At 61.9% G+C, this 20967-nt stretch overlaps 1 protein-coding gene across 1 annotated transcript in view; it reads right to left on the bottom strand.

Annotated features, from left to right (window-relative positions):
* The window catches only part of RIMBP2 (RIMS binding protein 2), a 44809-nt gene extending 32893 nt beyond the window's left edge, over positions 1-11916 (bottom strand). The window contains exons 1-3 of the mRNA XM_023537407.1: positions 11815-11916; positions 7142-7192; positions 1302-1426 (exon numbers count right to left, since the gene is read on the bottom strand). Coding sequence (XP_023393175.1) covers positions 1302-1426; positions 7142-7192; positions 11815-11916 — 278 coding nt within the window. The remainder of the gene's footprint in view (positions 1-1301; positions 1427-7141; positions 7193-11814) is intronic.
* Positions 11917-20967: the final 9051 nt, after the last annotated feature.

The following is a 20967-nucleotide window of genomic DNA, read 5'->3' as shown; positions in this document are numbered from 1 at the left end:
CAGCGCCGGGTAGCACCAAGCCTCCCACACAGCCTGGCTGTTGGCCAAGTTCCCTTCCAGGCGAGCGTGGGAAAACACAGGTGCCCAGAAACTCAGCCAGCGCTCAGACCCCGCCAGCCGCAGATTGCTCTGGGCTCCGCGTGCAGCCCGGGCACTTTGCGGTTGGCACGCCCTCTGCAGCGGTTTGGAATCTGGAGCGTGAGGCGGTGGCACGGCCCAGACTCGGGGACGCTCGCACGCTAACCCACCGATGCGCCTTCCTCGCAGAGTCACAGAGCCCCAGAGGACACGGCTTAGCAGCAGAGGGGAAGCTGTTTGCGGGGTTTGGCTGGCGACGCGGCTGCTCTTCACAGACACCTGGAGACATCCTGGAGGCCAGGGAGGGTGGCGTCTCCCTCAGGGGCTCGTGTCAGAGAAGGGGTGGCCCGGCAGCTCCCCGTCTTCTCTGGCTCCTGCCCCGGCTCCTGCCCTGCTCCTGCCCCGGGTCCCTGGACATTGCGGACGGCACTTCCTGTCCCGCTGCTGAAGTGAGGCTTTGTGCCCGGTGGGCGCCCATGCCACGGAGGGGCACCTGAAGATCTGCTCTGCCTCCTCGCCCTGCAGTGCTCTCTTCATGGTGCTCACTGCCCCCCCCCACCCCCGGTTCATTAGTCCCCTGATCATTTCTCGTCTGTCTCTGTGACTTGCCGGTTAGCTCGAGACTTTGCCTCCTGGCTCCGATACGTCCTCAGTGCTTTGCACAGAATTGGCGCATAGTAGGTGCTCAATAAACATCTCCTGGATCATCAAAAAGAGGGACCCTGATAGATGCCCTGAGTTCCTCGCGGCAGCGGCTCGCCGCGTCTGCATGGAAGTCCCGCCTCGTCTCTGCTCCTGAAGCCATGACACGCGGAACACCACGTTCACTGAGCTAGAGACGAGTGAGCCGTCAGCATTCTCTCACTGAAATGCCAGCTCCGCCAGGGCAGGAATCTGCCTGCTTCTTGCCCGCTGTGTCCCCAGCACCTGGAGGAGAGTTGGCACCAAGTTGGTGCTCGGCAGAAGCTCGGTTTGATACAGGCTTGAGTGGGGGGCTGTAACAAATGACCCTCAGACCCCCTCCCCGCCTCCAACACCAGTATGAAGCTTCTTGGCTCCCTAGTTCAGAATATAGTGCTATTTATGTCTGAGACCGCAGGTTTCTAAAAATAAACCTAACAGATCCCAAACCTGTGATTAATTTCTTCGATTCATTAAAAAAGACCTCAGCGGGATTCTGCTTCTAGAAAGCTGAATGAGCCTGGCCGCACCGCGGTCCCCACCCCAGGAGGTGGGCGCCCGGGCACAGGCGGGTGCGGGGGAGTCGGTGTCGGTCGGCCTGAGCCGAGGTCCGGGTCTGATGCACATCTAAGTCCAAGGCCCACAGGACGGGGCCTTGCAACTTGATCTGATGGGGAGGGCGGGGGAGCAGAAGAGGGGGTCCAGGCAGCCCTGTGGGGTCTCAGGCATAACCAGGGAGCTGGGCTCGGGCAGAGTGGTGGGATGGCAGCACCTATCACAAGCCACTGCGAACGCAGTCCCCTGAGTACCCACTGCTGGCAGAACCCAGAGCCTGAGGTTTCTGCAGCCTCCCTCAGTCACCCCTTCTTCCAGGAGCCTTTGTTTGTTTGGGGGGCCTGTCGCTGATGGGGAATGTGACAGGCCATCCCCCAGCAGCTGGCTCAGGATGAGCCTGTAGAAACAAGGGTGGGTCTGGGAGCCGGTGGGGCAGAGCTAACGTCAGACCATTGTGGGGCTGGACGTCCCCAGGGGCCAAGGGGGATGACAGAAGGGAGAGGGCAGAGGGCAAACCTGTAGGGAAGTGGGGAACACAGAGAACGGGGGTCTGTGACTTCTCCGCCTGGGTCAAACCCGCAGGGAATTTCCGTTCTTCCGAGAGAAGCAATAAATCTTCATTCTGACGCAAAACGTCCCAATCTTCAAACTTTGCAAGTCTTTCAAAGGCTTATTAACATCCTGGCAAGGCCCAGCTGAAGATGGGCGTGGCCTGTGGCCGCAGTTCCGTGATTCTGCTGTACGTGGACACGGGGTGGCGTCCTGGCAGCGGGCCTTGTGGCCCCGGGGCGGCTTCTGGCTGCACCCGCAGCAGTCCTGGCACACAGGACGCTCCCTCGGCATCTGGGGCCCGGGCGTCAGGAGCGGAACTGATGACCTTTCCGGGTGGAGGGCAGTGCCGCAGGGAGGGCACTTCTGCTTCAGGGCGGTCGGCGGCTGTGACTGGGAGTCCCGCCCCGGGGGTGGCCATGGCAGCCGCACTCCCGCGGCGGCTGCCCCCACACGCCCACCGCCTGCATCCCCGCCAGCGCCCCGGGCACACGCGCTGGCAGGGCTGGGAGCAAAAGCAACTGGTCAAGCGATCAGCGTCCCGCAAGCTGACGGACACGAGAAAAGGGCATTCACGGGGACACGTGAGGCACTGAACACGGCGACGGCCTCCAACGCCTCCGTGCCGCCCGTGTGCTTGTGCGGATGGCACCCCTGGCCGGGTCCCCAAATGGTTCTGCGTCCAGACACAGACTCGTTGTCCGAGGCCAGCAGAGCCAGGCCCTGGCAAGGTGACATGCTTCCCGGGAAAGCCTTCTGTGGGAGCTGGTGGGGGACCTTGCTGAGGCACCGTCCTGTGCCTGCTTCACATGGGAACAATGCGGCCAGAGACGTGCTTTCGTTACAACCTTATTGTCACGGAGTGTGCACTCTCATCCACTCCGGTGTCCCTTCTGGGCTTCAGGGCGGCAGGACGCAGCCCTCAGACCCCAGGCAGCTACGGACGCCTGCCCTCCCCGCGTCAGGGAGGGTCAGAACGAGGCAGGAGCAGGGCCCGTAAGCTGCAGCGCCTCACGGGTGAGGCCCCCTCGAGGCTCTCTGCTGTGCACCCCCCAGGAGCGAGGCGGTCCTGCAGGAGCTCCAGGGGGACAGGCCCGGCCGGCCGGCAGCTGCAGGAGGCGTGCGTGGCTGGCGCGGACGGCTGCTGGGGGAGGTGTCTCCAGTGGCCCCTGCGTCACTAGTGGCAGGAACTGCTTCTGATCGGTGCAGAGAGATGGGCAGCCCGCCGCTCTGCGGGCCGGCGTGTCTGGACGTCAGTTTCCATTCCAGGCCCCCTGGCTGTGGGGTGAGGCGGGCAGGCGGAACGAGGCCCGTGTGACGTGACCCAGTCGCCCCAGGTCCCCAGCCCTGCTTCCCTGGCCCCACCTCTGCCAGTGCGGCCACCAGCCACCTACTGCACCGAGTGAAGGGTGCCGCTCAGACGCTGTGCGCCCAGACTGCCCGGGGACAGACGGCGCCATCGTTAGGCGAGTGAACCATAATCGGAACAAACCGGGCAGACGTGCAGGTCTGGACGTGGCGATTTATAAAAACGGAGGAAAACGCTCCAGACACGTGATGCCAGCGTTCCAGGTTCCTCGGCCAGTTTCCCCTCCCACTCCTGGCTTCACCCAGGGAGGCCGGTGAATGGGTGCCGGGCCCTGTGACCACTGTCCGAACCAGGACAGCTGGAAGACAGGGCCACTGTGACTGATGGCTCCAGAACAGCGAACCCCGACTGGGTCCCCGCTGCAGGAGCAACTCGCCTCTGTGTGTAAAGGAGGATTGCGAAGCTATTTACCACTTGCTGAGGACCTACTGTGCGTTAGGCCCTGCCAGGGGCGGCCTGCATCGTCCCCGCAGGCCAGAGACTCAGCGGGGTCGAGCTGGCGTGAGCCCACCACACAGCAAGGGAGATGAGGCCACGGCGGGCTGAAGGCCACGGGCACACACCCCGTGGGTGGCGGAACAGATCCAGGTCTCTGGCTTCAGGCTCTGAGCTAGGCCCACCCCACCCTCATTCAGGGGACCGACAGGCAAGCCACGTGACCTCAGCGGGCCCCACTTCCCTCCTTTATAAAGTGGGGTGTGGCGTACCTTCCAGAACCTGAGCACAAACCGGGAGCGCAGGCCCTGACGGGTGCGGGGTGTGGAGGGGCCCCATTGCCCTCTGCGGGCAGAGGCTCGGCAGGGATGTCGCACAGGGACGCGAGCTGTGCCCCATCCACCCAAGCTACGTCACACTGGGCTGACCAGGCAGGTCTTCAGAAATGGGACGGCAGCTCATTGGAGCCCACGTGAGCACATTAGCACCCCTGCTTCTTACCGTCAGCGAGGGACACCGAAGTGCCCTCAGTATTGCCTCAGGCGACCTCGAACAAGGAGCCCCTGCCACTGCCCGTGTGACGCCCGCCCACTCTGGCTGCTGCCCGCGGTTATCACACACACAGACCACAACCCCCTCCGAGCAGGCTCTGCGTTCCAGGATCTTCACAGGACAATGCCACGTGATACTGAACGTCACTGATTGGTGACCGAGGGGAGGCTCTAGAGGGTGGAGTGCTCCATCTAGGGAACGCTTTGCACCCTGCAGTGTGTGTGGATTCGCCCCATTAAGGCACGCGGGTGCTACATGTGCACCCCGGCTCGTGTGCCTGGCGCAGCCATCAACCTGCCCGAGCAAACACGGTGGCTCCGGCTGCCGGGCACCGGGCGGGGGCTTCCTGTTTCTGTGCGGATGTGCATCCCACCGGGCACCATGCGCACAGACAGGTGCTGTTCCTGGCTGCGGCCGGGACTCCCGTGCTGCCCGCCGGCGGTGGCTGTCGCCCTCGGGTGCCAACGGAGGCAGAGGAGGGCGGCAGTTCATCTGGGGTGGCCAAAGTCCCAAATATGGGAACACAGGGGCTGTCCTCGTCCCCCGCCACCTCCTCTCCCAGCCGAGACTCGTGGGCTTGGCTCGCTAAGGCTATTCCCAGGGGTGGGGGCAAAGACCACAGCCCCCAGAGGAAGGGCGCCCCCAAGGAACAGAGAATGCACAACGTCGGTGAGGGATGAATCTGCGCATCCGCTTCTCCGATTCTCAACTTGGCTAATGTCCTCACACTCGACTGTCACACTGCATTGTCTTGTGCGGATCCCAGAACTCAGACGAGGCGGACGAAACACCGTGGGGCCGGGGAGACGGCACCTCCCCCTTCTGCACTGAAGCCGGCCGTGTCACCTTCCGGCCAGTGGCCCGCGAGCCGAGGTGACACATGCTGCTTCTGATGGGGCCGCCACGCCGCCCGTTTTCCACACAGACGCAGACACACAGGTGCAGCGTTCAGGCGCCAGCTCTGGGTTCTGATGAGCGGCCCGATTCGGGGCCGTCGGCCGGGCTGCCCCCAACATGGCCGGCCCGGGGCGAACAATTCCTCCCCCCGTGGTCATCTGACTTCCCAGAACTGTTCTCCCAGCCTGAAAGTTACAGCCTCAGCAGAAAACGGGAAACCAGGTTCGCTGGGCCTGCTCGACATTGAGACCAGAGCCTAGTGTCCCAAGGCCCGACAGAGCCCTTCCCCCCAGGGCCCCCGGCCCTGACCACCCCTACGAGAAGAAGAGGAGCTGAGCAGGCCCAGGGAGCGAGGCTGCTCCAAGCCGGGGAGGCGGCACCAAGCACACGGGGGGGAGCACTGTCGCCTATAATACCTGCATGCTGTCCAGGGCGCTCTGGGGGAAGCAGCGAGACAATCACAGAAATGCGTGTGGACAGAAGAAGACACGATTCTCAGCACATCGCACGCCTGTCCCTTTCAAACCAAAGCGTGTCACGGCCGTTCCCACAATCAAGGCACGCACTGCCACCAGCACCAGTGACGTGACCTCAGCGGGACTGTCACAGCGGCAGCTCAGAAGGCGAATTAAAACAACACAGACCATCAAAGCAACGGGCCGAGGATGACTGCAAAAAAGCAGCCACGCTTGCAGCCAGGAGATGATGCAGATTCAAGTGTGGCAGGGGACGCAGGCGGGGGGACCCGTGATGTCTACAGCGTCCGCGTCCACCCTCCAGGCCGCGTTTCCCCTCCTGCCATTCATCACACTCAACCCCCAGATCTTCATTAGCTAATGGACGCTTTCAAAAAACCAGTTTGAACACGTGACGATGCCAATGGAACCTCTTCCTGAGAGAGGGACAGATCTTAAAAGGCAACGTAAGAGGCACAAACGTCCTGTTTCCTGGGAACGGGTCTTACAGAGGGCGCTGCGCCCGCAGCTGGAGGTGGCAGGCCCAGGACGGCCCCCATGGCCCCTGATGGAGCGAACCCCGTGGAGGAGGCTACGTGGGGCCAGCACGTGCTTCTGCTACCACCCTCTGCGGCCGGGCCTGCAACCTCGGGGCCAGGGCTGCGTGACCGCCGTCTCCGGCAGATGGAAGGCCGGGCCTGCTCACCGTGACCCATTTATTACGCATGAAGCACACGGACAGCAAAGGCCTCCGATGAGCTCACGAGGTCTGTTCAGACCTGCCCGTCCACGCACTCCCAAGGAGGCGTCAGGCCACAAGCCGGGACAGAGAGGTGGCCACGGACTCCCGACACAGCACTAGTGCTGGTGGACTCGGCGCCAATTCCCTGCCAAGCCCCATCAGGGCCGGTGAGAAAAGCCTCTGGTGGCTGAGGAGGGCCACCTGCCACGGTCGCTGGGGACAGTGCCCTGGCAATGCCTGTGACGGCCCTCACTGCTGATTCCTGGGTCACCCTTCTGATCCTGCAAACGCCTCCCCAGGCACCAACGGCCAGTGTCCCCTCAGGGTCCTCTCTGTCCCTTCGAATTTTACCCTGCATAATTCGCGTGATGGCAGGACACCCTCGGGGGTGGTGCACCCCCACCTTCTCCCACACACAGGCCCCTTGCCACTGGACTGGAGCCTGGCTGGACAGGAGTCTGGAGCAGCCGCAGCCGTCTCGCCGCCGTGAGGGGCACGGCTGGAGAGCCAGGGACCTCGCGGAACCCAGCTGGCTCCCGCGCGAGGCCGTCGTGCCGCTTTCCACCCGAAGGAGCCCGCGGAGGCGAGAGGCCCACGCCCGGACCCAACGCCCTGGTGCGGCGGTGTGGGGGAGACCGCTCTCCCTCCCTGGCCTCAGCCCCAGGCCCTCCCGTGGGAGACAGGAAGGCGAGGCGCCCTGCACAGGCTGCGCGTGCAGACGGTGTCGAGGAAGCGTGGCCACCACGAGTGACCTGCACCCGCGGCGCGCAGCCAGCAGCAGCTGGGGTTTCCCGCCGGCCCCGCCGCGCAGCCCGGCCTCGCGCTTACCTCTAGCAGCTGCACGGCGCCCTCGTGCTCCCTCTTGGCTTCAAGCTGAGCCTTTTTGACGACAAAAAAGAGAAAAGTGAATGCTGAAGGGGAAAAGAGAATGGGATTAACGTCTGAATTAATGGGGACTGGGCCGCGGACTTCCATCCCCCTAACAAGCCTCAGGCTCTAAGGGTCTGGGTCAGTTCTCATTTTTCTGCCTCATTGGGCGAGACAGACTGGATTTCGGCTGGGTTTGAGTCTGCACAAATCGGGATGTGCGCCCTGGGCTACAGAGAGCGTGTGGGCTGGTGGCACTGGGCGGCAGGTCGGGGGGACGTCCTGGTACTGTCCTGAGACGAGGTCACACGCTTGAGGTGGATGAACCCAGAACGACAGGGCAACTATCCCGAAGCCTCGGGAAGCACCGTCATGTCCCCGACTGTCCTTAACCACTCAAGAAATAGAACACGGTCCTGCGAACTTGACCCCCAAGGAGCTGAAGGTCAGCCGAGATCTCATGGGCCCTAGGAGAGGCCGCGATGGGTCCTGAGCCTCTAAAGGCTCCCAGCAGTTCAGCCTGTAGCAGCCCCCGACCCCCAAATGGCTCGAAGCAAAACCACCTGCTCCAACAAATAAGAAAGTTTACAAGTTTCACTAAAGGGGGTGGGGGAGGACGAAGAGGGCACAGGGACCAGGTACGTGGTGACGGAAGGAGACTAGACCCTGGGCGGTGAGTGCACAGTGCAGCGCGCAGATGGTGTGACACGGGTGCGCCGGAAACGTGCGCGCTAGTCACCGACGTCACCCAGCACAGTTAACGTGAACACAAGAATTCTCGGATCCGCAGGATTCCCTCTAGGTGCCCAGAGAATGCCGAGTGATTCAACATCACGCAGAGCCAACGAGTGTCATCTCAGCAGCGTCTGCTTCTCACTCGCAAACTGAGGGGAGGCTCGGCTTCCCCAGCACGGAGAGTGACAAGCGGCCCGAGCTTTCGCAGCCCTCATTCACACACATCCACCCTCACGTGCTTCCAGCGAGGCTTTTAAGAGCTGAGGAAGGGAACAGAACACAGCCAATTAACTACACCATTCTGGAATTCAGCTCAATCTTCAAATGCTTAAGATTGTTCCTTTCAAAGCAAACACAAGAGCGACGATACATCACAAAACAGGAGAGAAAGATGAACCACCCGGGAACAGACCGGGATGACACAAATACCACCACCGCGGAGCCGCTGGAGTCGAAGATGGTTTTAAAGCGGCAGGATGAAAACGGAAAACGCCACGGCGGCTGTTAGACTCGGCCAGTCTGGCAGTGGCGGCTGATTCCGGCTTCGCGTGAAAATCAGGGGTTGGGTTCGCAGGCTACTTGAGAGCTGGGCCACCGGGCAATCGGAATGCAGTGTTAAAATTAACAGTGAAAATGGCTGGCCCTTTTGAAATATCTCTCACTCTGTCTCGTCAGAATCAGCTCTGGACCTCTGATAGTTCTGGTGACCCTTGTCATGGTAGGGGGACCTGGACTGGTCGACCCCTAGCCTCACAGTGGAGGTATGTGGCTGAGTGCTCACGTGCAAATGCCGTCTGTATTGCTTACTAGCCACGTGACATCTGGCATGGCCCGTCACCCCAAGTCTTCAGCTTCTTCAGGGAGGAAACGGGTGACTTCTGAGGAACACGATGAGGGTCAAGCAAGAGAATTCGTATCACAGCACGTCCCTGCTCCCCGTACACACCCGCTTTATGTGGGTGTAAAGATGCCATTTGCTTCCCTAGCACTTCCTGAGCCCGTGAGGTTCTTCCCCAGACTCCCCAGGTCAAGGAGTGCCAGGCCCCCCACAGCCCGTGAACAGGGGCCCCCAGCCCTGCGCTGTGTACGGTAAGGGAAACGCCCTCCACTGTACGTTCTCGTGAAATGAAAACACGGGACGCTAACGACCGCAACGCATGACGGTGCCTCTCTGCACTAGTACCCTGGAGGCCGCCCTTAGGCTCCGCTGAGCAGATGAGGTCGGGCCGTGGGGCTGGGCTCTCCCGATCTGCGACATCTGAAAACCCTTTGGGCTCCCTCCAGTGGAAACAAGGAGTTGGACGCGGCTGACCCCTGCTGGGACACCTTGACTGCAGCCCTGGCCATTTTCCGATCAAGTACACGAGCAGACAGAGCACCTCACAGGTGTGCGTCTGGATGCCTCCGAAGGCAGGTGCAGACTAAGCCAGCTGCGGCGCGGCCTCCCTCCTGCCCAGACCCGCACACGGCTGCTCAGGACGGTGCCGTCCTTGGTCCTCCCCCAACCCCCACCCCGGTGCTGCCCAGGGCCCCGCCCACAACCCCCCAGGGGCACTGCCAACCATCCTCCCAACTCTCGGTGGCAGGCTTCACCTCCTGCCACCTACACTGTCACCCGCACTGTCACCAGCCCAGTCAAGACACCAGGCTTCCTAGTGTCCGTGCCACCGGCCTCCCTGTCCCCCTGCAAATCAGTCCCCGAAGAGCACTGGCAGGGATTCTGAAGAACGTGACTCAGATCTGGACCCCTGCTCACCCACCCCTGTCACGGTCGCCTCTCCCCCAGAATGCAATCAGGCTCCTTCCTGCGGCCTCCCCAGCGCCGGGGTACAGCCCTCTGCACCTGCTGATGCAGCCCACCCGCGGCGCTGCCCGCCCCACCCGGTCCCCTACCCCCCGCACGCAGCGGCTCCCTCCACCGGCGCGCACTCGCCCAGGACCGCTCGGCCAGGACCTGGGCCCGTCTGAACGCGCTGCCCCTTCGGTGTGGCCATCCTGCTTCCTCCCCCGTGGCGTGTTCGCCGTCTGAGCTCATCTAACCGCCCGCGACTTGCCCACTGACTCTCACTCTGGGGGGGGCGGCAGCCCAGTCTCCCAGCCCTCGAGTTCCCAGGCTCCAGAACTGGTCTGAGCAGACGGCCGGCGTCTGCTGCGTGCGATGCGGTGGCCGGGTGTGGTGCCGTCGCTGTCCCTGGCGGGAGAATTCACTGACCTCCCCGGCTCAGGCTCACCTTCCTCTTCTAACTTCTAAAGTTCTCAGAATTGGCACCCGCGTACTTCCTTAAGTTTCTCTTCCTCCTCTCTCCCTGCCGATGAAGCGTCCGTGTCCAACACAGAGACAACAGTGACCGTGCAGAACAAGGAGCCCCTGGAGCCGGACGGTGCGCACACGGGCACGGGCTCCGGGGCACAGAGTGGGCTGCAGCGTCCCCCTGGGCATCGAATGCTCAGTAAACACAACTCTAGGCTCTGTTGAGAAAAACTGACCAGGCTGTTATTTGTATCTCCGCTGGCTTATCGTCTGCCTGAGACACACAGCTTGGGACGAGCTTCCGGGGTCGCGGTGAGCGGGCGCAGGTGCCACGCTGCCGTGTCCGGGCAGCAGGTCCGCAGCGCGCAGCGGGAGCAGGCAGGAGGTGCTGCTGCCCGTCTGCCAGCAGCGCCCTTGCTGGACAGCATCTAGCGGAATATGCTTCTCGGCGTGCCAGCCGCCTCGTCATAACAGGCGATGAGGGCTGTGACAGTCCCCATCAGCGGGGCCTTGATGAAATCTACCCTTAACGCGAGGTCTCGATGATCAGAGCACCGGCATCTGAGGTTACCCTCCTGACGCAGCAGCCCCATGAATCAGCTCTGGAGGTGATTCTGGAGGACGCCACGGGCAGACCCCGCTGGGCTGCGGGCTGGGGGAACGGGGGCGTGGACTGAAGACCTGGGGAGGCTGCGGCCACTCAGATGGGCGAGCTGTCTGCTGCCTGTCCAGCCGGCGCCAGTCACTTGCTTCCCTCCTTCTGCCCACCAACGAGATGAGCTCTGGTTGCCCGTGGGGGGTGGGGCAGGGGCGGTGGGGACACTGGGCTTCAGGAAGGAAAAGACTAAGAACCGTGCACGGGGACCCCAGCCCCCATGGCTCCAAAACAGCGGTCGTCTTTCTAACGGTGGGGCCGGAGCTCCGTTTCGGCCCCCGACCCTCCCGGGTGCTACGGGCACAGGCGACGCTCAGGCCTGCGTCCTCCCCCTTCCTCTGACTTCGCTTCTGCCTTCCTCCGTGCTCACGTGCGCTCGCTCGCTCGCTCTCTCTCTCTCTGAGATCACTCTGTAAACATTGCCCTGAAACTTGCTTTGCTCCCTCAGTAACACGCCGTGTAACTTCCCAAGAGAACGAGCTAAAATCGCTCCTGTTGACTGCGTCGCACTGGTCCATACGTGGACACACCGTGACTGGCACGGCCACGCCCTCGGACGGGCAATAAACTTCATCCAGCTCCCACCCCTGCCCCGCACAGCACTGCGAAACCCCAAAGCCCTGGGAGCTGGGTCCTGTCCTTGCTGCAGGCGCGCTCCCAGGGGAGGGTCGCAGGGTCACACTGCGCGGGCTTTGTTTCAACGACGCCCCGGGCTGAAGCAACGCCCCGCGAGCGCCCTTCTCCCTGCAGTCTCGCCAGCAGCGGATGTTAGCGCTTTCCGTTCGCTCCTGTGGCACAGGACACGGACGTGGGGCCGCGAAGGAGAAGCCAGACGGCTCAGGGGGGCTCAGAGGACCCAGGCCTTTCCGGCTAGGAAGGGAGGGAGACGCTCTGGAGTGTGGCAAAGGCCAGGTGGACAGCCGGCCCACACCCGCGGCCCCCCAGCCCTCCGCCCACACCCCTCCGCCCCAGGGAGCCCCCCGCGCCCCTTACCTTCTGCAGAAGGTCGATTTCCTGCTGCTTGGCCGTGAGAGCGGCCAGGGCTTGCTCATGCTCCAGTTCCAGCTGCTGCCGCCGCTCGGCGGCCTCGCGCATGTGCTGTGGGGGGCAAGGCGAGGTCAGGCGGGGGCCGCTCCCCACCCTGACCCACCACCCACCCCCTCCCTGCCGCTGGGCGATTTCCGAGGGCCGCAGAGCGAACCGGGGAGACCCTGGCCCTGACAAAGCTTCCGCCTCGTTCTTACTTTTTATATTTTAAATGCAACGAATTTGAGCAGAGCTAGAGGTTCCCGTGCTGGGGTGAATTCCGTGTTTTTGTTTTGTAAAAGTCTCTCTTCTCTCCATTTTGTCCCTGGTCCTACACAAATAACAGCCAAGGCTTACCAATCCCTCCCTGTGCTGTGGGGACTGCCCAAGCCTCGGACTGCTATTTAAGTCACAGTAGTCTCATGATAATTACAGGAAGCAGGTACTGCAACTAGCCCCATTCTGCAGAGGGAGAAACTGAGGCACGCAAGTTTTCTTGCTCCTCACACAGCTGGTAAGCGGCCATGTGAATTCAAATAGAGCCTGAGTCGCAGGCTTCGCCCCCTCTGCTCGCTCCTGCCCCCCGGCAGCGGCCCCACGGCTGCCGTCAGCCAGACCCGTTTCTGAGCAGAGACGGGGTGCGTGCGCCCTCGCTGTGCCGTCCCCACAGCCGCCGTCCGGCCTCCGCGGCGGGGTGGAGCTCAACCCCGTGTTTAATTAACAATTAATTAAATAACTAATGTTAGTTATCAACACCTGTTTCACAGAGGGGTGAATATTACACGAGTTAGGACAGTACCTGGCACCTGCTACACCCTGTGGTACCTTTAACTCTGAATGTTAAGAAAACCTCTCTCCTCTGACCCGTGCAGCATCGTGTGACGCGGGGTCGTGTGACACGGTGTCTGGGACAGTCTCACAATGCCGCTCTAGTGTTAAAGTGCCAGGTGCGCAGGACATCTGCAGTGACCAGGGGCTCTTCCAGCATGACAGCGAGTGACCAAGACGACGGCACTGGCAAGATGGTGGCAACGAAGACGACGTGCCACCCCAGCCCCCGTGCCAGCAGGCACTCCCCGCCCCGCACCGCCTCGGAGCCGGCGCCGTGCCACGGCTCACGCCTCAGGGAAGCCGAGAGACGTGCTCGCAGCCACGCGGCGCCATGCCGGACAGCTGGAAGCCACCTCACGTGCCACACGCAGAGCCAGGGCACGCCTAACCACTGACCCTCTTCCGCCTGAGGCCACTTATCCACAGCCACTTCGCTGCCGGCTGGGGGGGGGCGCTCCGGGAAGGCCGTCAGCGAGGAAGGAGGCGGCGTGTCCTAGGGACGTCGGGTGAGCTCAGAGTCGCTCCAGGCGCAGTGGCCGGCGGCGGGGTCACCGGAGGACATGGGCCACAGACACCTTTGCGAGCTTCTTGCTTAAAGACGAAAGGGACACCACCGCTTACAGAACAGACAGGGGGACAAACGGACACGGCGCTTGCGTTTCTCAGGCTGACGAACCAAGTCAGCGTGCGGTCGCCGCCAGGAAAGCGCAGATGTGGGAAACGGGCGCCCTCGAGGCGCAGCGGTCGAGGCTAATGACGATGGACGCCGCGCGGAGGGCAAGGCTGGCGGCGGCTGTGCCTTCAGGGCCCGTCCCCTGCAGCAGCCGGCTTCCTCCGCACAGCTGCTCAGGGCTGTCTCCGCGGGCGCTCAGCCTGCACCGCCCACTCCCAGCCCCGCACGCGCTTTCCCAGTCTGACGCCCACCCTCCCACCCAGACGACCAAGCGACTCCCTGCTCTCCGAGCCCCCCCGGCCACTTCCCTCCCCCCGGGACCCAGTCTCTCGGGGGCGCTGGACCGAGGGCCCCATGGGTTCTCACGGACAGCGGCAATCCCCGCCTTTTGCCCCAGGACAAACTCCCCCCCAGATTCCTAACACGCGGCTCCCACTTTCGCAAACCCGCAGTTCCAAGGGGCACGCCATGCTCCATGGGGACATCACATATCTGAAAGGTGCTAAGGGCCACGTCACAGCAGAAGCGCCTGCCCAGGACGCTCTGCCTGGGGCACGGTTTATTTTTAAAGCAGTACTATTTATAGCGGGATGGCGACATTAACTTGAGCGCTTAAGTAGCCCACAAATGTCACAGTGCCGCTTCCCCAGGAAGCCCGGGTGCACCACGGAGTGAACAGATGTGGAGCGAACTGCGTCATCTCAACACCAGGTCAAAGGGGCTGTGTCTTCTGCTTGGATCCCGCCCTGCCCGGGCAAAGAAGTTAAGGAAAAGGTCACCGCCTTCCACAGGAGTTAACCGGGGACGCCTTTAATGTACAGCCTTGGGATGCAGCACGCACAGTGGGAAGAACGCGGCACGCCCGTGCACACGACTCCCTTCCGCGTGACACGGGGTGAAGGACACACAGTGCTTACCGTGCTCGTGGCTTCAAACGAGAGAGGTGGCGTTTAAAACTCTCTGTTCTCTGCCATGTGGCCCTGCCCGTCTGGGAGTCAGTTCATCCCTGATGACGATCGGCACAGAAGCGCCCTGTGGATCACGGACGCTGAAAAGCGTTTTAGCCAAAGTGTCTGTTTCTCAAACTGGGACGGAACGAGGAGGGAGGAGCAGGAGCCCCTCTGCGAAAGCGTGGGGCGCGCCCGCTTGCTGGCTCGTTCTCGACCCTTTCAACTCGCCCCTGGCGGCTCCTGAAAACACAGGGACAGTGACGTGCGTCCTGGGCAGCCATGAAGATCACTGTTCTGAAGCAGTTTTCAGGATGCGCAGTGTCCCCGGCTGCCGGCCTGGGAGTCGAGCCGGCTGTGTGCCCCGGGCTGCGTGAGCTCCCTGGCCTCGGTTTCCTCGTTCACCGAAAGGAGGGAAAGGACCCATGCTCCCAAAGCGTCACGGGGACCAGGCGGACTGTCCGGTTCCCAGTGGCCTGCACGGAACGACGCTCAGTGCAGTCATCGGTGAGTTCTGATTGAGGTCTGCCGTTTCGTGGCTTGTTTTCTCCTGGTTCCTGGCCTTCTCATTCCATTTCCCTTCTGCTGGACGATCTGAATGTGTTTTAGGGTCTGTTTCCATGTATCTGTTGAGTGTCTAACTGTATATTTTTAGGTAACTTTTACTGGTTGCTCCAGGGATCTCAATACACGTATTTAAATGTAACTACTCTATCCGGACCTGCGGTTTGCCATCCGGACTGGACTGCAGGACCACGGCCGGCGCCTCAGCACTACCCCCCTCTCATTGGGAGCAGCTGTCTCGTTATCACATCTGCACGCATCGAGAACCATCGGACAGTGTTTTAATTTTTCTTTGAACCACCATACGTGTTTTAAAGAGCCTGAGAGGAGAGCGATGGCCTATTATATTTACCTAGTTATTTACCATTTTTGTTTCTCTCATCCACCTAGTTCTTACCGAGCACTAACTATGCCAGGCACCGTGACAGGTGTCAGAGACACGGCAGACAAAACCGGAAGTGGGCTTGGCCCGCCCGGCGCCGACGTCCTAGCAGGAAGATAAGCGCTCGTCAGAGAAGGAGATAAAGGGGAGAGCCTGTGACCAGCGCCCCGAAGACTCAAAGCTGAGAACCTCGACTCGGCGGTGGGCGAGCCCTGGGGAGGGGACACAGGAGCGGCGTGCGGAGGGTGAGCCGGTGGTTCGGAGCGGGGAAGGCGAAGCATTCTGTGTGCGGGGAACGGTGCGTGACCGGGACGGGGTGCAGGCCAGGCGCAGGAAGGCTGGGGCGCCGGGGGGCCTGGACCGATGGCAGGGACGATGGTGGGGACAGGGAGGAGGAGCTGCCCGCCTCTGGGTGGAGGAACGAGGAGAGAGAATCCGACTGGGTCTCTCATCTCGAGGACAGTGGGCTTGTGCCGAAATGGAGACAGCCTCCTGCACACGTGCTGTCCCTCACCAGAGATAATTACTGGACACGAACGTCGTCAGATGCCAGAGCGCTTGGAATGGAATAATGAGCAGGTCCAAGTAAGCTATTCTCGTGAAGCTTACGTTCTACTGGCGGGGGGCGGTGCAGGAAATAAACAGGCCATCTAGCAAGTGAATCAGAATAATTTCAGAGGTTAACTTAAAAATAAACAGGACAAAAGGGAGAGAAGTAGACTCGACTCAAGCCGCTCAGGGTGGTGACACGCAGCTGAGACCTACGTGATGACGAGGAGCTGGTCGAGCGAAGCCTGCAGGGGCCAAGCTCGTGGTGGCAGGAGCCAGCTCGGCATGTGTCCACTGCGGCTGCACAGAGGGAAAAGAGCAGGTCTGGAGCGAACGAGGCAACGCCCTGGCTGGGGGTTCGGCTGTGTCCCCCACAGTCACATGCCGAAACCCTCACCTGACCACACGTTTGGGTCCCCCCCACAGACCTGTCCCCTTCCCTACGTGCTGTGTGTAACGCGGTGTGGCCCCACTGAGCACGGCAGTGTTTCCGCTACGGCGGTACCTGGGGCTCGCCCTGGGCTCTGGGCTCCCGGGGGCCCCAGAAGTCAGGCTGGGGAGGGGTCCGCATGTGCTAAGCACACGGAGACGCTGCAAACTCCGGAAAGGCGAGTGCCTCTGCTCGCCCCTCGCTGGCCCTGGGCTGCCATTCCTGCTTCCCTGTCTGACGGGGCGGCAGCACCACACCCTGTGCAACCTTTTCCTGGCGATGAGTGGAGCGAACCCCTGGCACGCTCAGTGGCCCAGACTTTTGACGGGCAGGCTGGGGCACCAGGAGGAACAAGGGACGGGCTGCCCGGCGCACGGAGGGGACAGTCCAAGCACAGTGGGGGCAGAGGGCGGAGTCTCAGAGGGGTCCTGATCCCATCCTCACGCTGGAGGCAGGACACGTGTGTGGCCCCCAGTGCCGGCCAGGGCCCCCACCAACAGGAACGGAGGCCGAGCCCCGAAGCAGTGAGCCCCTGCCCCTGGCTCGAGTCTGAGCGTCTAGTCCAGATGGCGCTGTCCGCTCTCGGGATCCGGCCCATCGTGGGCTTGCTGGAGACTGAGCCCGAAGCCCTGTCCCCATTCCAGGGGACCCTGGGGTGTTATGGGGTTCACATCGCAGAACAAAGGAAAGGAGCTATGAAGTGTGAGGTGACTGACCGCGGGGTGCGGTCACAGGTACGGCGGGGAGGGGCAGGGGACAGGGGCCGGAGGTAAAGGAAGATTCGTCCGTGCAAGAGAGTCACTCGTTAACCCAGGTTACCGCTGTTCGTTACCATGAACAAGCCTCGGGTTACCTACATCAAAATGGACTAACCTGTTGATCGTGAGAGCAAAATTTCACTCCGAACACTTTTTCTTTGACTCATAAACTAGACCAGGTTGTATTCAGTTACTCGAACGTTTTTGCACCCCGGGCCAGCCTTCTGGACTGCACCGCGTGCTGGGCGTTCGCCTCCAGGACCTGGAGGGTGGTTGACAAAGATCCGGCTATTCACCTGCCACCTGCGCGGCCACCTGCAGTCAGACACAGCGCCCCAGGATCTCTGGAGTGTCGAGGGTCCCGATGAAGCCACGAGGTTTTTAAATTAAAGGAAAATCAAGATGGAAACGCCTCCCTGCGGGTCTCACTGGGGACGTCGAAGTCGCAGCGGTTTGGCCTTCCCGGCGGTCAGCAGAGAGGGCAGCGAACGACATACTGCCAGGTCTGTCCAGGAACTTCTTTCCAAGCGAGGTCACCATCGCGGGAGTGGGTGGACATGACCTGGGGACTGTTTGCCCCCCACAGCTGTCTGGCAGCATCTCTACCACGAGGCGCCCTCAGGTGGGGCAGACGGCTGCCTGCAGCGTGGGTCTCCACCTGACCACTCCCGCCGCCCTGGCCCAGCCCACTTCTCTGCCAAGCTCTCAAGTTACACATGGGGACCGTGCCATTTTCCCTGCCGGGACCCCTGTTCCATCCCCAAAGAGAGACAGACATGTTCTCTGTGCCGCCCTCCAAACAGAACCGTCGCCCGGGTCCTGAGCAGGAAGACACAGGAGGGGCATGTGGCACCTCGGTCCCACAGGGTAAGCCGGCCAGCCGCGTCGCCATGTCACAGCGGCTGGCAAGAGGCTCAGATCTGACCGCCCCGCACACGTGGCAGCCGGATAGACGTGGGAAGCACCGCAGGCTTCGCTGCAGCGCCCTTGAGTCTGAGAAGCTGCAGGAGAGTGGGTGGTCTGCTCCGTCTCACCACCAGGCTCGACCCTCGTGCTGAGGCCTGAGCAGGGGCTGCCGGGCTTGGAGGAGCAGGGAGTTGCTGCAGGGAAGCCCTCGTCCCATGGTCCCCAACCTGCGCCCCGCAGATGCCGATGGCCACGCACTCCCCCGTGGTCTGTCCTCGCCAGGAAGAGAGTGCGCTTGGCTCATGGCTGCATGTCTGCAGGAGCCCGTGCAGGCCCCAGGAGCAATCCTCCTATGAGGCGTCCTCAGCCTCGGGCTCTCCACTGCTCGGTCATCCGTCGTGAGGACAGACGCACCAGCGGCGACGCTGGTCTCTCACTCGATCCGCGTGCATTCACTCAACCGTGCGTACACTCCCTCGTTTACTCATTTAATTACTCAGTCCTATTACTCAGTGCCTGCTGAATGCCAGATTTTGTCCTAGGCACTAAAGTGGGCAAAGTCTCTCTCCAGCATGTCATGTTTGGGTGGGGAAATAATGCACGAGCAAATAAAATAAGCAGGATACGTTTTCTTCGAAGACATGGGAAGAGGGTGGTGTGATGGCATCTGGCAGGAGGCGGCCCCTTTTGACGAGACGGCCATGTACAGCATCGCCAAGGAAGGGACGTGACACCAAGACCTAAGCAACCAGGAGCCGAACGGAGCAGCGTTCCTGGTGGGAGACCCCGCGGGTGCAAGGGCCGGGGGCGGAAACGCACGCACCACGTGCCCACAGGACAGAGGGGCCCGCGCAGCTGGGCCAGGGCGCGAGGGGGCGTGGGAGTCCGGGGTGGGGACCGGTGGGGGCCAGAGCAGGGTCCTGTCGTAAGGACACCAGACTTGGTCTGCAATGCCAGGCAGTGGGCAGGTGTGGGCAGTATAGGGCATCATTCGATTTCCATTTCGTCAAGGTGGCTGTGGCTGCTGTGTGCAGAATGGGCTCTAGGGGGCAGTGCGTGTTACGCAGGGCACACGGGAGGCCTTTGCAAAGCTGAGGGCCCCGCGCTCTCGGCCACTGTAAGCACGGAGTGTCGGGGGGACGAGTCTCACTGGGCAGACTGAAATCCTGTGTCTGTTACTCGCAAGCATCTGTGCGGCTTCTCTAGGCCAGCCTGCACACTGGGGACCAAAGGACAGGAAAAAGGACGTGGATCCTGTCGTGCGGCACTATCTCCTGGTGCGGGGTGGGCAGGAGGCCAGTGTGGCGTGGTGATGGGCCCGGCCTCAGCGCCTCAGGCTCCCTGGCTCCTCTGTGTCCCCAGCCACGGCCACGGCCACGGCCTCTTTCCGCTCTGCAGCTCCGGCCTCCCCACCCCTCTGTCTTGGGCCTTTGAACCTGCTGCTCCCTCAGCAGAACATTGTCCCCAGCTTTCTCACGGCTCCTTCCACTCTTCCACCCAGGTCCCTGTCCAAATGTCACCTATCAACAGGCCTTCCCCACCCACTTTCATCTCGTCACACCGTGTGCTCGTGCACCGGCCACCTCCTGACATGTTTACTGGTTTACTAACTCCTCCAGATCGGGGACCCGGATTCCAGTCACCCTTCTCCAGCGCCCAGAGAGCGTTTGGCACGTGGTGAAGGAATGAGCGTGTCCTCAGGTGGGGGCTCAGTCGGGCTCGTCATCCGTGCGATCACAGTAGGCCCTGGACGGTCTCGGGAAGCCAGTGTCTGAGGCATCCGGGAAGCCAGTTCCTCTCAGAGTCAGCACAGACGGTCTTGCGTTTCTGGGTGTTCCAGTGCAGAGTTACGTGGCAGCCCCCCAGGCCCCCAGCACAGCGAAGAAGGCCTCTGGAAAGACCCGCATGCTGGCGGACGCGCGATGCACGTAACAGACCGTTAGAGAAAAGCCACACATCGCCTTTGGCTCAGCCTGAAGACGAGCAGTGTGCCGGCGACGTGTGGAAACGAGAAAGCCGACACATGAACATGGCCACGGACCAGCTGTCGGTCCACGGACACGAGCGCCTGGCTCCGCCAGAGCCGTGGCCACAGCACGTCAACACAGAACGGCATTCTCAGTTTACTGCGCTCACGTCCCCTCTGCCCCATCACTACGGGCTCTGAAGGCCGTGTTGGGTATGAGATAACACACTTTAGTCAGCTGTGACCACCGGATGTGCAAATGACAGGATGCCATGATCGTCACCTGAGCATCGCACTCTAACCCACAAAAACCTCTCCTGATCCATCTCCTTGCGTCCAGTCTTGCTCAGCACATTTTTCTCAGTGTGGCCACTGAAGTGACCACAAACGAAAAGCAGATGCAATTCATCAGCTCTCTGCCGTCCGGTAGCACCTGCAGGACACTGCACAATGCGCCCTAGTCCTCAGTGGCTTCCCGTGTCCACAGGCTCGGTGAGGCAACGTGACAGCCCCTGCCGCGGGAGGCAGAGCCCGTTCCTTCACGCCGTGCCAGCGTGCCAGCCTGAGACTGGCTTTGGCCGATGAAATGTGATGGAGGTGACTGTGCCATTCTGGCCCAGCCCTCATGAGGTCTCACGTGCGTCTGCTCTCTCGCGGCCTGCTGTGCCATCATTAGCTCAGGCAGCCTGCCGGAGAGCGGAACAGCCAGGAGCAAAGCCAGGCACCTTGACCAAAACCATCAGTCGTGGGCCAACAGGCAGCCAACGGCATGAGCCCCAGGCTAGAGAAAGTGTTCGGACAAGTCCAGCCAAGAAGGTGAGCGCCACTGACCCAACCCACGGGCCGTGAGCAAGGAGAAGCGTTACTGTCTTAAGCCAGCGGCTCTGGGCGGCTGGTTATGCAGCGGCGCCGTGACAGTCGGGAACTGGTATAGTGTCTGATGACTCTTAGAACAATTCCCAAAATTCTTAAAATTCTCCTTTGGCCTCTAAGACCCTGCCCGACCTAGCCCCAGTCTGCGTTTCACTTTCGGCCTCCCTCCTGCCCCCCACTGGCAAGCATCCCCGCCTCGGGGCTCCCACACTTCCCGCCCGGCCGGCGTGCTCGTCCCCTG

The sequence above is a fragment of the Pteropus vampyrus genome, unplaced genomic scaffold (assembly GCF_000151845.1).
Source record: "Pteropus vampyrus isolate Shadow unplaced genomic scaffold, Pvam_2.0 Scaffold189, whole genome shotgun sequence".
Taxonomy (NCBI): Eukaryota; Metazoa; Chordata; class Mammalia; order Chiroptera; family Pteropodidae; genus Pteropus; species Pteropus vampyrus.
Note: the sequence above shows the minus strand (reverse complement) of the source record. Positions and strands in the feature narration are given on the sequence as shown.